This window comes from Melanotaenia boesemani, chromosome 16, assembly GCF_017639745.1.
Source record: "Melanotaenia boesemani isolate fMelBoe1 chromosome 16, fMelBoe1.pri, whole genome shotgun sequence".
NCBI lineage: Eukaryota > Metazoa > Chordata > Actinopteri > Atheriniformes > Melanotaeniidae > Melanotaenia > Melanotaenia boesemani.
In genome coordinates, this window is record NC_055697.1 from 15,089,009 (window position 1) to 15,103,842 (window position 14,834).

General features: G+C 41.0%; 2 protein-coding genes across 3 annotated transcripts; one reads left to right on the plus strand and one right to left on the minus strand.

Moving 5' to 3' along the window:
- The first annotated feature begins 3,418 nt into the window (after nucleotides 1-3,418).
- Nucleotides 3,419-6,351, plus strand: LOC121655865. Its single transcript, XM_042010742.1, has 5 exons — nucleotides 3,419-4,192; nucleotides 4,277-4,456; nucleotides 4,534-4,706; nucleotides 4,789-4,906; nucleotides 6,001-6,351. Exons 1-5 carry the CDS (start codon nucleotides 3,503-3,505, stop codon nucleotides 6,199-6,201), a joined length of 1,362 nt encoding a protein of 453 aa, XP_041866676.1. The 5' UTR covers nucleotides 3,419-3,502; the 3' UTR covers nucleotides 6,202-6,351.
- A 63-nt stretch (nucleotides 6,352-6,414) lies between these two features.
- LOC121655344 (zinc finger CCCH domain-containing protein 6) lies at nucleotides 6,415-14,828 on the minus strand. 2 transcript variants are annotated; one of them, XM_042009916.1, is made up of 12 exons: nucleotides 14,283-14,828; nucleotides 12,179-12,410; nucleotides 11,941-12,063; nucleotides 11,617-11,851; nucleotides 11,303-11,445; nucleotides 10,961-11,089; nucleotides 10,732-10,846; nucleotides 10,525-10,634; nucleotides 10,196-10,428; nucleotides 9,694-10,103; nucleotides 9,366-9,557; nucleotides 6,415-9,187 (listed from the first exon to the last, which is right to left on the minus strand). In XM_042009916.1, the coding sequence occupies exons 1-12, from the start codon at nucleotides 14,366-14,368 to the stop codon at nucleotides 7,707-7,709; spliced, it is 3,489 nt and encodes a 1,162-aa protein (XP_041865850.1). In that variant the 5' UTR covers nucleotides 14,369-14,828; the 3' UTR covers nucleotides 6,415-7,706. The 2 variants fall into 2 exon arrangements, with proteins under 2 accessions (XP_041865850.1, XP_041865849.1); XM_042009915.1 differs by having other exon boundaries at nucleotides 9,366-9,560; nucleotides 14,283-14,827.
- Nucleotides 14,829-14,834: the final 6 nt, after the last annotated feature.

Here is a 14,834-nt window from a genome sequence, read left to right on the forward strand (position 1 = left end):
GACAGTTGCACCAATTGCGAGTCATTTATGTCACTTGGTGCTGCTGTGTGACAACACAGAGGAACTGGACCAGTTCCGCCAGCTGGAGACAGCAGCTCAGGCTGTGGCTAAGGCTACTGAGAACATGGCAGCATTGGCCTCCAGGTATGCTCCACCTAAAGATACAGAAGAACCTTGAAAATCACTTTCAAACATGTGGATTCATTTCATTTTTTCATAATACTGACATCTGTGGATAAACACCTAACTTCTCTTCTAGGCATATTAGTGAGACAGAGGATGAAATTTTGCGAATGGAAATGTCGTCCCTACTAGAGTCATTCACTGTGTCTGGACAGCATGTGCTGCTGGCTGCTCAGAAACTCAGCATCCAGCCCAGTTTGACTGAGCACAGAGAGGAGCTAATCACCGCTACACAAAGCGTCTTTCTGGGAGTAGTCAAAGTAAATATGGTTTTGACTCTTGGTGTCTGCAAATGTAACAAGGGTATGGTCTACACTGAAATATTACCTTCTTCAAACAGTAGTGGGGAGAATGGAATGCTAGCTGATTAAAAGAACTGACAGTTTCCAGAGGAGTAATCTTTGATGGTTTCATCTGCTTTTTATTTTCTCAGAGGTTTCCCGAAATAGGAGTAAAATTCCACACACACACAAAAAAAAAACAACCAGTTTTAACTGCACTGGAAAAGTAAATTCTATTCATCCATTATCTAAACTTCCACTGTTGTTGTAATATCAATTTAATCTTTTGTCATTTGCAAAGTACAGTTATGAACTTGTAAAATCTGTAATGAGTTCCATAAATGTCTGAAGTATATCATTATCTCTTCAACATTTTTTCACAACCTGTCAAAATTCTTTTGAATTATTTCAGTCAGGACTAAAAGTGATCTGTCTGCTTGTAGATTCTGTTGGTGGACGATGATGCTACTGTAAGGAGAGTCATCGCTGTTGCTGATCGGGTTTTGGAGTGTGTGTCTGAGCTTGGCTCCTCCCCCGACATCAAGTCCCTGCTAAAATCCTTCCAAGTGTTTTCTGAAGCTCTGCTAGGCCTCAATAGACTCACAGTTGAAAGGGCAAATTCTCTACAGGATCCCAGTCAAACAAAACAGCTTCTTGACTCCTTGGAGACTCTGAGGAGGTGCATCTCCATGCTCCACACAGCCATGTGCACGACCATCAAACACCCATCAAGTGAGCAGGCCCAAGCAGCCAAGAGGTACATTCTGGACAAGGTGCAAAGCACCATCAAAGACATTACTGCAACTCTCAGGAGTGACAGAAACAGAAGTCCACTAGGACTCTGCGGATATTACACTGGGAGACATAATAATCTGCTGCAGTTACTTACTACTTCCTCTACTTCCTCAATTCAAGACAGTGACTTTGACAGCATGGTAAGAGATGTTGTGTTTCACTGCATGGTTGTTGCAAACCTTTCTCGAAGAGAGTCTCAGCAAAGAGTGGTGACCCACTGTCGTCTCATTCTGCAACTCTGGTCTGACATTAAACTAATTTTAAAGTCTTCAAATGATTTTGAGCCGAGCCTTGAGACAAAGTGCACTTTGTTGGTCCAACAAATACAGATGCTTGACCAATCCTTGTTAGCTACAGTTCTTTATCAAGTCTTGGACACATTTCTTGAAGCATCCTTTACATTTGATGAACTTTTAGGCATGACAAAACAGATATTGGCAGGAGATTCTGCAACAAATATGGATCTGACTTTTATTCAACCAGTAGTTGAAGATTTCATATCCTCCACTGACAGGATAATCCAAGTGGCAAGTTTTGTCTCAGCTGTTGCTGTGGATGCCAAGTGCTTGGAGAATGTGGAGAACTCTCGAGCATGTCTTGCAAGACTGAGAGCTCGAATCGCTTCTCTTTCGCTGGAACTGGCAGATAATTCAGTGCAAACTATTCAAAAGCTTCATGATGCGTGTCAGAAATGGGAAGAGGATACTAGCCAACTACAGGATGCTCTCAGTGATGTACTGGATGTGAGGGCGTTCACTAGTATTGCTATTCATGAAATGGTCCATGACCGTCATGGATGTGACTCAGCATACAGAGAACAGAGCTACAAACTGTTTGATGAGCATGCAAAACAACTGATTTGCCACATGAACCTGGTGGTTCACTCTGTGAAGAGGCACTTGGACAAAAGTGATGACCCAATCTACAGGAATGGCCTGCTGGTACTGCTCAAACAGGTTCAGTCATCTCAAACCAAAGTGGTTGAGTCTGTCAGAGACATGCTGTTTGGTTCCAGCTTAAATGTGCAGAAATATTCTGCATTTTCAGACAACGTTTCCATCGTCATTCAGCATTTTAAGGTGCTCAGAGAGGGACTAGATGGCCACCAGCACCCACATCTACTTAGCCCACTGCGTGAGGGGGCACGGAGGCCTGAAATTTTACAGCCATCATTACCAGTCAAAGACACCTGTGAGATGAATGTGGATCATGTGCAAAGACACACTGATTCTCCTGTTTTTGAAGTCATGGAGAGGGATTCTGAAACCAAACATGAGGAGGAGCCCTCAGATGTGAGAACCATAGAAGCAGAAGAGACTCATAAATATGACAACAATGATTTAAAGATGCCAGCTGTCCTAGATGAGCCTGAACTGATCCACAAGCCTCTTGATTTTGACCTTTTACCCCTCTTGTATAAAGTTGTGGCTGTGACTAAAGGAAAAGATGTGTCAGTGCTAAACCAGGCCTGCACTAGAGTCCTCGAGCTGTCTAACTGCTACGCCCAGGCTGCAAAGGAAGCCTTAGCCATTGCTGATGTGGTTGATTGTCAGACATTGGAAACCTTTAGGGCAGAGCTGGTGTCACTGACTCCGCTGCTCGTCCAGACAGCACAAGAGACAGCAATGAGCTCAGCAATGAGCACTGAAAGCATCTACAAACACAGCACACAGTTTTCTGACCTTGTAAACAACATCCGGAAGGTTCTTCTGCCAGTAGCCGGAACATGGTATCATGCTATTTATACAGAACTGCAAGGAAATCTGCCAACAACTGATGTTACAGAAAAACTAAATGAAGTAATGACATTATGTTCTGATGTGGTCCAGCTCTTGACATCATCTGATATAAACTTACAAACTGATGGCCAAGAAACATTCAGTGTTTTACACAGCAAGCTGAGCAAAGCTCAGAACAACACAAGATATCTGGTGGATTTTATAAATACATTGGAAAGACAAGTAGATCAGCTAGAGGGACTTTGTATCCTCTGGGGTCTCTCTATTCAGATTTTATTAAATTCTCTGGATAAGATTTTAGCAACATCAATGTCAACAAACCAGCTGAGCCCTCAGAAACAGCTATCAGCGTTGTCCGAGAACTCGCTTCGCCTCCAAGAGGCTGCAAGGCTCACCAGCCTGAACTGCAAAAGTGTGTACAGGTCAAAACAGCTGGCAAGCTACCAGGATGAGCTAAAAACACTAACTGAAACATATCTTAAAGCTGCAGAGGAGCTCGACATAATGGCGAGTGTGATGCAACTTGCAAAATCAGAATTCCTCCAGAGACGTCTTTTGATTAAAATTAGAGAGCTTTCAGGTCGGTTAAGCAAAGAGAATAAGGACTACGATGCTGCTTTTCAAAATATGGTCAGGATTGCTTATTTTGCTGCCAAACACTTCGAAGACACTGACTCAGAGGATATGGAGCATAAATTTAAAAATGCAGCACAAGCACTTGTTGAAAATATCAAATCTGCAACCAAAAGAGTGGAAGACTGCTTAAACTACATCCGTGAGCCACATGCTCGCTCTATCCTGAGGTCTATCAATGACCACCTGTCTTTTCAGATCTCAGATATAATCTGCAGGGCGAGGCTTCTAGTAGAGACTCACTACATTTGTGACACACTCAGTTTGGATGTGCACATACAGTGCTGGTCAGCAAAAGCTCACTATGTGGTGGAGGAGATCACCAAACAAGATGGGATCCACCAGGAGGCTAAAGAGCTCATCAAGGCTGGTCTACAGGGCAAAGTACCTGAGGACTTTGACAAATTATTGGGCACAACACCATCTAGAGTTAAGGAAGTGGAATTTCCTGATACAACAATATCTTTGCAAAAAGGTGACACAGAACCTTTAGATGCTGAAGTGACTCCTTTGAACATGGCAGATGTGGTTAAACATGAACCTGGAATTTTGAAAAAAGCTGTAGGTATCTCATCATTGGCAAGATTTGGTTGTTCTGTGTTTCTCTAATGTCATAGTAAATCATGTTTGGATTTTTCTCTACAGGATGGTGCTACAGCTGATGTGTACAAAGAACCCTCTTCACTAACCTACACATCCCTTTGTCTAAAACAAAAAAGCAATAGCTGGGATCCCAAAGACAACAAAATCGTCCAGGTGACCAGGAAGACGGCTGACATAATATGTCACATGACACAGTACTTAAAGAAAAAAGGCCCATTACTGGTAATAATCAGCAGAAATCCCTTTTCTTTGTTTTATTTCAAGACACACATATCCACAATTATTTTTTTCTTTTTCAGAACAAAGAAGCATTTGTTACTGCAGCCAAAGATGTTATCTCAAACTGTGAGTCAGTCACTCAGTTCATCAGAGTTATTGCCAACCACAGCCTGGATAAACAGTGTACGGCTGAACTCTCCCTCATCATTGAACAGATCCTTACCATCACCAACCAGCTCAGCATCATATCCAGGTCAGGGAACTTTAAACATAAATTACAAACTGAATGCTAATTAAAAGATTGATTCTGACTCTTTTCTTCTATGTTTACATAGTGTCAATGCTGTAACGCCTGGGTGCAAATCGTCTGATGAAATCCTGGTGAAAAATGCACAAAATCTTCTCCAGACTATCCTCCGTGGAGTTCATGCTGCAGAAACAGCCTGCATTACAGTAAATATAAAACTACAAGCATTTAGTAGCAAAGCTGATGTTATTTAAAGTCTTTGTCTTATCCCATAGACAAATAAAGTGATGGCAAAGAATCAAAGAATGCAAGTTAACAAATTATGCAAAGACATCCTCATATACTTGGTGATTCAGTTACTGAGGAAAATTATCTTAGTACATCTATGAGTGCAAACAATGTGACCTTTTGTTTGCTGTATCTGGTGCAACAACAATGCCAAACACATCTCTAGTAACTGATCAGTACTGCACATCACCTTAAAGGAACTTTAGCCCATTTTTCTCTACAGAACAGTTTCAGTCTTGGCTTGTAAGTGGGTTTTATATCCACTCATTTTAGGTTCTTCAACTTTTCTGCTGGATTAGGATCAGGACTTCACATTTCTATTCCCAGACAAAAACATTAAGAAGGTTTTAACCAAATGCCATGTTCATAATGAAGAACTTTATCCTGAGATTCAGTTGTCCCTATAGACTTTTAAGAATTGTCTATCAATATTTAAAATTTATTTTGCTCAGTGATGACAAACAATCCTGTCCCTGATACTACAGAACAGATCCACACTATGATAGTATAGTATGATAGTACCACCACCATGTTTCATAGATGGGATGACAGGAGCTGGACACCCCTGCCCTAACCTAACATGATCTTTCACAAACTCCAAACGAGCAGCGTCATTTTTGCAGTTTTCCCATGTCCACCATTGTACTTCGGGTTTCTCTTGATAGCAGACTCACAGACATTAACACAGACCATGAACACTCCTTTGAGTCATTTGTTGGTCAACCGCTTTAGGGAAGTGTTTCTGAATTCTTTTCCTATTCATTTGTATAGTTTTTCTGTCTGTGGAATGGCAACATTGAGTTCAAACTGTACACATACTGCATTAGATCAGCTGAATCAGTAAATGAATCATCCAATATATCCAATTTTATCTAAATCACCTAAAAGTGGTGAAAACCTGATATTTGTGTGGAAATAAAGATAATTTTAAAGAGTTCACCAACTTCCAGACACAGCTGGAAATCACTTGCCAGGCCCTGAACACTTGCCATTATCCTCTACACTGTTCCAGGGTCTGAAACAGCCGGAGCCAAACTCTGATGGTGCAGAGGCCACAGCACTGTGTTTCCAGTGGAAGAGAAACTTGGAGATCCATCGAGCTCAGCAGACCTCCAACCCGGAAACTGATGAGCTGGGTTTAAGAAAGATTTCATCACACCCTACAGCACCCAGTCTAGCTCCCCAGGTTAATGTGCAAAATGGCTTCAAGTGAACAGTATTCCCATCAAAGCAAATAAAGCAATCTGAATCTGATGAAACACCAACTTGCACTAAGAGTATATTATTAAAGACACATGCAACATGTTTATCTTCTAAATACTAAACTACTAACTATACATACCATACATACTAAGATACTGTATGTCAGCATAATGTAATAAAGTACTATACATACTCTCTGAAGTAAACCTTTGCAACTCTGGTGTGATTCTGAAAAACAGTTTTTGTCATTTCAGCTCTTTATTCCAGGTATTTATAATAAAAATCACTTAAACGATAGGCAGGTCCTGTTAAAATGCTGTACGGTATGAAACCACCATGAAGGCCATACCTACAATGACACAAAAGAAGCATCACTGTATACATTAAAACACTCACTAAAACACACTGTACACAAAATACAAAAATGCACATTTACAATATGAATCATCAAAGCAATTAAAAAAGGTAATAACTTATTTTCAAACAAAAGCTGCTTACATTACAGACACAAAGATGTCACTTAAACTACCAAGCAGTACACCACTTTAGCTCTACAACATACACCCTTTCTTAGCCAAGAGGTTCATTTTCAGCCAACTCCAACTAAAGTAAACAGTAGAAAATGTTATAAGTCACATTTAATACATATATACACATACCTGCAATCATATCAAGCTAATACTCATGATTATCAGTGTAAAACAAAAAACAGTGTTTAACTGCATTTTATTAACTTTATGTTTTTAAGAATGGCACATATGAATCATTTTAAGCAACCAATGTTCCTTTGACCTATTTAAAAGAAAGGTTTACATCCTCAAAGCATTTAGAGCACTTTAAAAGAAACTATTGTTTCACTAAATATGTAAAATTTCTGAAATAGTGCTAACATTTCTGCAAACAAGCTGTAAAGAGCTTAAAAACCATAAAAGTGTAGGTAAGGAGTTAAAACTTCAAATACTCAGCATCAGCATATATTATATACAATAAAAATGCGTGCTTTTATTCTCTGAGTTGTTTGTGTCAAAGGCTAAAACAAATCACAATCTAATATCTGGGTGTGTGGTTTATAAAAGAGGTAAATATTTTACAGAATCCCTTATCATAAAAGTGAGGATACATGTGTTGATATTGTGATATAAAATGTTATAGATTAAATATGTTAATGCTGATAGTGTCAAGGAAATTCTTCCATTAGGAAGTGTGAAATTATTATTTGGATATGAAATTCTTTTATGATTGTTTAGAACGTGTGTGAAAAAATTACATAATAATAAAAGGACCTTAAAATACATACAATTTTAACACAAGCATTAGTCTGATTAAATGAAAAGGAACTTTACACTGTCTGCTCATCTTTCTAGCATAATCTCCAAACTGACAAACATAGGGGGGGGGGTAGTAATTTATACATTATTTACAGAAATAAATAGATCCATGAAAAGCTTATTAAAAAGTAATAAATGTCTCACCAATATACAAATCCTATGTCACTTATTTTCTACATACAAATCTTTACTGACAGAAGGGGGAAGCTGTGGGATCAAAAGTTTTGAACACATCTTTAAGTGTCCTGTCATCTGCTTCCTCCTCTGTATCCTTCTGTTTTGGTTCTTCCTCCATTACTTCCTCTTCTTCCTCCTCCTCCTGTGGCTGTTGCTGCTCCTTTTCCTCTCCCTGACCTCCCATAGAACCCTGCCCTCCTTGTTTGGCCTGCCTGGGGTCAGTATATTGTGGTCGGATCAGCCCAGCCAGCGCTGGGATTGGGAGATTGTGAACTGCAGGGGGTTTGGTAGGTGAGGCGGGAGGTAATGTGGGAGATGTGGGAGGAGGAGACTCATGTGAGGTACCATCTGTACTTTTAACCTCTTCAAAAGAGGCACTTCTCTGAGCTAGAGAGAGTGATGGAGTCGGAGTGTTCTCTTTTTTAGAAGGCTGTTTAAGAATCCCCGCCTTTTTAGGAGGGTCCAACGGCTCGACTTGAGAACGAGGATCGTACAGACTGATTCCTCCAAGGATTGTAGTGGGGCTTTCGAGCCCTCCACCTGAGGATGCCAGACGAGGGGCATACGGTGGCAGTTTCTCTGACTCTGGCTTGCCTAGGGCAGTCTGAGGAGAAGAGCTGGTACTGGCCTTCTGTAGTCTGGGGTCCACAGGTCCTCCCCCAGAGGAAGGCTCTTTCTGAACCAACAGCTTAGAGTCCAGACTCCCTGTACGCTTTAGTCTGGGGTCCAGAGATTTCTGCTGGCGTGGGTCTACAGGTCTATCAGTGGAGGATCGAGACTCTAAGGATCCAGTAGGGAGTCGAGTTAAACGTTCCTTCAACCGTGCAGCTGCTAGTCTGGGGTCAGACGGTGGAGGGCTGGAAACTGGGGGATGGTCAGGTAGGCTTGTTCTGTTCATCTGAGCATTTGCAATGAGAGGTGGAAGGGGAAGGTTAATGGAGTGTTCCTGTTTGGGAACGAGAGAAGGAATGAGATCCTCAGGGGCCCAAACTACAGACTGAGCAAAGGAAGGACGCTGGAGCAGAATATCCACCCGAATGTGACTGAACTGCTTTAACTGGCAACGAGGGTCCCGCAGCACTATGCCAGGGCTAGGATCAAGAGGGATAAGAACAGCTCTGTCCCGGAGTTCCCTCTCTCCTTCATCATCCTCCTCTCCTGTTGGAGGCTTTTGGGTACTGGGATGGCTCTGTTGGCGATAGGAACTTGAGTCCATTGGCCTTGACTTTCTGGGGTCTCTGGAGAGCCGAGGATCAGCAGCTCCATCTGGCTCCTTTTTGACATCTGATAGTCGCTGTCTTGGGTCCATTTTCACACGAGGGTCACTGGGTGGAGCCCTTTCCTTAACAAGCCGAGGGTCTCCCAGAACTTGAGTCACCTGGGCAGCCTGGAGGGATTTGGACTGCATCTCACTCTGCTTTTTTAGAGATTTAAGTATTGAGGAGACGCTTCCATCCTCCTCATCACTTGAGTACCAGTTGGTAGTTTCATCTGCAAAAAAATATGAAATAACTTTGAAATGTCTGACACTTTATCATCCTGTTTCTTGCCACCCACTTACTGTGGTTTCTTCTCGTGGGTAATAAAGTTGCTCATTTTCTATGGTGGGGGTTTTGTTGTTGCATCTCAATCACTTCAGCAAAGCAGCTCCCTAAGCATAAGTACTTACCTCTATTTTCACTGTTATCATCCTGGCCATCTGCTCTGTGTTGCTCATTCCCCTGTGACTTTTGTTGTTGTTGCTGCTGCTGCTGTGTCAGGTGTAAAAAGATGGCTTTCTGTACTGCTGGTGGTAAAGACTGCAACTGTGACTCGGCTCCCATCTGCTGCTGGAGGTTCTGTACGAAGGCCAGGCTAGGGTCTACTGCACAGAAAAACAACAAAAACACACTATTTCAATAATAAGTAAAAAAACATGTATATATATATATATATATATATATATATATATATATATATATATATATATCATGTGACCATAGTAAGATATCACTGACCTCCTTGTTGACTAACGGTCTGGTTTTGGAGGAAGCTGCTAAAAACCTCAACTGGGTTCTGACCCATTGCAGGAAAAGGGAAGAGACTTTGCAGCATCTGTAGATCTGGTACAGGAGGGAAAGGAGGTCTTTGCATATTCATCTGTGGGTTGATATTAGGTGCATGAAAGGGTGGAGGTTGGCCTGAAGGGGGTGGTGGCTGTAATGGAAATCCATGCGGTGGGTGCTGCCCTGGGGGGCTCTGTGGCATAGGTGGCCCAGTCGGGTGACCCATGAGACCAGACGATTCAGGTGGAGGAATAGGAAGAGCAGGAGGACCTGAAGGCACCATGGTGCTACTCTGCGTGTCCTCTGGGCCTCCACTAAACTGATTAGTGCCATCACTTTGATTCTGGGAATAGCTGGAGCCACTAAAAAATAAAGAGTACAATTGGGTTTGGGGTGAGAGCCGAGCAATCTTTAACAGTTTAATCTGACTTTGATTACAGATTATCCTGGTTACCTTAGAGCAATTTTTTGTGCAAGGTCTACAGTAGGTTGAACTTTGATTTCAAACAGGGAGGGGATCTTCTTGCCAGCTTGACCAGAGGCTCCATCTGTAGGACTGCTCTGACCAGGAGTGGGCAGCAAGCCCACTCCGGGAGGCGGCTTCGGAAGCGGGGCAATCCCCTGCTTTCTCAGATCCTCCAGCTCCAACTCGTCCTCACGGGCGTTCTCCTCTTCAGTGTTAATTATCTGATGCACAAGTCAGAGAATAAATAAAAAACTAAGCTGCTGAACAACAGCACTGATAGCAAGCATGGAAATCAATATCGTCGTCTTTCGTTTCACCTTTTCAAGCAGCTCTTTGGTCACATCAGTCAAAGCATCATGGGAGAATTTGCAGTTGTCCCCTTGATAACATTTGGCTCCAGTGTGAAAGAACTTGCAGGGGTACTCATGTGCAGATACAGATTAAGGACCCAAACTGACTAAAAAGTACCATATGCTAATTATGCAAAGCAAAAACACTTATCAAAAGCACTAAGTGAAGGATATTGTGCATGTAAATGCAATTATCTCCTTTGCTGCAGTAACCTTGAAGGTAAAATTTGCAAAGTTCCTTCTTCTTATCAGGTACCACATGCTCATGTTCAAATTTGCACTGTTCCCCCTGTATGCAGATAAAACATAATAATTTAATCATGCAAAAAATTATTCTTATCCTATTATTTTAGAAAAGTAGGAACACAACATAACAAGCTCCAAAACATTCATACAACTCTACCTTGATGCAGCGCCCTTCCAGGAAATACTTGCAGATGTATCTACCGTTATGTTCAACTGTGTGCTGATTGATGAACTCCTTGCTCATGATTGGTCGTTTTTTCTGAAAACCAGAAGAGTTTTTTCCCTCCTGTGACACAAAGTAAATGACAAAAACGTTGTTAATTACAATCTTCAGCTAATTATTAAGCTATGGATGGACACGCTGCCCAGCTGCTGAGACTCTGAAGACTAATTGTAAAGTTCTTTAGCCTTTAAAGTTGAAAAAGTGAAGTCAATTTCTAATTAAGTTGTCAAATTAAATACAAATGCATCTGGTTAATTTTTCTAAGGATGTACTTACCATTCCCATATCATCCATTCCCTGGTTTCCTCCTCGACCTCGTCCACGTCCTCCCCAGGGTTTGCCCTTAAGTTTTTTGTTTTTGTTTAGCATCCCACGTCCTCTCCCTGGTCCGCTCCCTCTGCCCCGTCCTCTCTGTCCAACTGAAAATAAGTCAATTTTAAAAATGTTTAAAAGCACAAATCTACAAACTCTTTGATGCCAGGTCTTCAAATCACATGTCCCAAAAAAAACTCTTTTCTAAATGAGTCAAGATAACCTTTTGCAGGAATTATTTGATACCAGAAGTGTTCAGATGTGAGAATCATTCATACATTGTTGTTGCTTCATCCCTCTCATGTTTCCTCTCATCATCTGGTCTTTAACGTGGCATCCCTTTCCTTGATTCACTGAATCTTTTGACTGCTGATACTCAGACATCTCATCTTCATAATCATCCTCCTCTTCATCGTAGTCATACTTGTCTTCGCTGTAGTCGCTGTATTTGTCAAAATCGCTGCTCTTCAGCGGCGAAGACTTCTTGAAGTTGCCGTGGCCTCCCTTTGAGTGCTGTCAGTCAAACCAGCGAGAGAAGGATGTCCCACAATGATGCATTAATCAATATGAATGCAGCATATTTCTGGCTTTGATGAACTCACCTGAGAAGATTGACCATCAGACTCCCGACTGGTCCCCTGGCTCTTCCTATTTTTAGGTCGTTCTGGTCGATCATAGTCAGAGTCGTAACTGTCAGAGCTGGAGCTGCTGGAGGGGGAATAATGCTGAAAAGAGGGAAAACGCAACATCAAAGCAAATTCATGTGCATGGCTCATATTCGTGGCAAAAATCAATCACAGTGAGAGAAATATCGTGATGACAAGTACCATCATGTCTTACTTTCTGTCTGTCACGTCTTCTCCTTTTAGACCTCCTCTTCTCTCTGGTCTTTTTGTATCTTTTCCTGGAGTGTCTGTGCACTTTTTCTTCTCTCTCTTTACTTTTCTCTTTTTCCTTCTCATTTTCCTTCTCTTTCTCTTTGTCCTCCTTCACCTCTGTTGCTTCTTTATTCTCCTCTTCAATTCCAATCCCCTCATCATCTATTTCGCCATCTTCCAATTCACCATCCTCTCTACAAGAGACCAAAACAGTACATTTAAAAGAGTTTATATGCTGTATATTATCAGCCTCTGACACTTTAAATATTTTAAATCAAGAGCTAAGTATCTGGTAAGCAGTAATAATAAGAAATGCAGCTGAAATTAAACAAAGTAATTAAAGTGGTTCTGAACCAAATATTTTGCCAACCAAAAGACAATTTTCTTTTCTTTGCATTAACCAGTGTGTAGTTTTTTTTTTTTGGTGAAAGTCAAATTAAATTCAACTTGAAGTTCGATACAGCTAATGAGAATTTCTCTCTTTTTTTCTAGAAGCAACATAACTTAAGTTTTTTTATAACAACCTGAAGTTCAAAAACAAGCTTCACGTGATTTAAGAAACAAATACTTGATGTTCCTGGAGATGATCTTTATTTTGGAGGAACACTATAACTCAAAATAACATCAACTACTGACATGGACTCTGTGTCAATGGTTAGATGTGTCCATAGCTAAATACACCAGAACACGGTGGAGGTAAGGTTCCAAGACAATGCTAGTTAATAATAAAATCTGGGACAGTTTGGAGCATCACCACTGTGTGATGTTACTGTGTGATTAGGTTAGTTATCTGCCATGTTTCAGATTAGTTAGCAAGTGTTAATTTTGTTGGACATTAGTTTATATAATACTTGGTTCAAATTTTAAAACCATGGCTGACTTAGCAATATTGTTTTCAAATATCAATACAGAATTAGTAATTCATATTTTTTAAAAAAAGATAAAAATGTTTTTTTTTATGAAAAACTGTTTCATAATCAACATATTAGAATTGTCCAAATAATACATCAATTACATGTCAGCTTCTTTAAAAATAAAGAGCAGGTGGGAACATGGGATAGAAAGACCATGAAATTAGAAAGTATGTCTACCCTGGTGATACAGGTCAATTTTCACAGACACCAACAGCTTCTTCCTTACACACAAGTGTACTCCACCAACAAAGCGACCATTTCTGTGTGTAACCATAAAGAATGATCTGGAAACTGATACCAGTTTATACTTCTTGCATGTTCTTTTTTTTTTAAAGGACATCATAAAGCTAATTTTACTTTGTCTCTTATTTCTTATTTTTTTACAGCACATGAAGGAAAACTCTAAGAATCAGAATAAGGTTTATGGGGATGATAAACATTTGTGGTTTCATTGGCGTAATTAAGAAATATCACAAAGTGCAAATAAAATAACTAAAGCTCCATTGTCAAGCACTTTAGCCAAACCTGGAATCTGCAAATAAGGGTGATTTCTCATTACGATAAAAGTAATCAAATCAGTGGTCTAACCATCAACCCCCCCCCCCCACAAAAAAAACAAACAAAAAAAAACTGCTCCTACTCACAAGGTCTAAGTCAGTTAAATCACCTGCCATGTTGTTATAAGACAAATCACAAGGACATAGGGAATGGACTTTGAAGAAGCACATAATCTCAACTCTGCATTAACCCCGTCAGAGCAATACTGCCAGGTGCCCAGTAGGAGGAGCTCAGCAAAAAGATGGGCGTGGCGTTTACATCATAGTTATTTGCATAGTCTCCTGCAGATGGCAACAATGAAGCTATGAAAGCCAGCAGCACGAAAGAACGATGAGGTCTGCTATCTTGCATGGAAATGATCATGAGTCTCATCAACACCGTGATGTGGAATCTATGCTGTCTGAACACCAGTATTCGTATGCACTAAAGAGGCATGCAAGGAAAAATAGAAAAATTAAAAAAGACAAAAAATGGGGCGGGGGACTTGTCTGCAATTTATGGTTAAAAGAGAAAACAGTAACACAAGCATGTAGACCCACAGCACTGAAACGCACAGATGAGCATATTAAGAATTGCACAAGAATGTTACTCGACCTTTCATCCCCTGCAAGCTCAGAGTCTGTCATGTTTTTGTCAAGAACAGGGGCTGGGGGACTGGAAACAAGGCTCACAGAAGCCATTGGAAAACGGATCTGCCTCCCTTCTCCCCGCTTCAAGAGTGAATTAATTCAGACACTCAAGGAGACGTTGGTTTGTGAGAGATGCTGGAAGATTTCAGACTGGAAAAGACTCACGGTGTTACATGTCTCGACAGAGACAGTAAACAGATACTGTCCTCTTTCATATCAATGGCGTTTTAACCCTGTGAGCACAGCTCGACACCCCGCTTTGCTAATGTCCCGTCGGTTGACAGCTGCCATGGTGAAATAGAGGAGACGGAGGGAGAAACAGACAGAAATGTAACCATGTTCGTTGATTTCAGCATCTTCATAGGCTTTCTCAACAGGGACATCATCTCAAAATGGCTTCTGAGTTCTGCTGTACATTCCTCGACAATGTCTTCTCCACTTATTTATAGTCCTCACCGGATCTATCTAACTTGGGTACTGCTACTCCTGTTCAGGGATTGGTCAAAAACGACAGAGC

What these genes read in the sequence shown, in the direction of transcription:
- LOC121655865 (XM_042010742.1), top strand. Translation starts at nt 3,503, where the DNA reads ATGGCGAGTGTGATGCAACTTGCAAAATCAGAATTCCTCCAGAGACGT. An exon ending in CTGGAATTTTGAAAAAAGCT is followed by an intron (nt 4,193 to 4,276) that starts GTAGGTATCTCA and finishes TTTTCTCTACAG; the next exon opens with GATGGTGCTACAGCTGATGT. An exon ending in AGAAAAAAGGCCCATTACTG is followed by an intron (nt 4,457 to 4,533) that starts GTAATAATCAGC and finishes TTTCTTTTTCAG; the next exon opens with AACAAAGAAGCATTTGTTAC.
- LOC121655344 (XM_042009915.1), bottom strand. Translation starts at nt 14,368, where the DNA reads ATGGCTTCTGTGAGCCTTGTTTCCAGTCCCCCAGCCCCTGTTCTTGAC. An exon ending in GAAGACGTGACAGACAGAAA is followed by an intron (nt 12,064 to 12,178) that starts GTAAGACATGAT and finishes CCCTCTTTTCAG; the next exon opens with CATTATTCCCCCTCCAGCAG. An exon ending in CCAAAGAGCTGCTTGAAAAG is followed by an intron (nt 10,429 to 10,524) that starts GTGAAACGAAAG and finishes CTTGTGCATCAG; the next exon opens with ATAATTAACACTGAAGAGGA.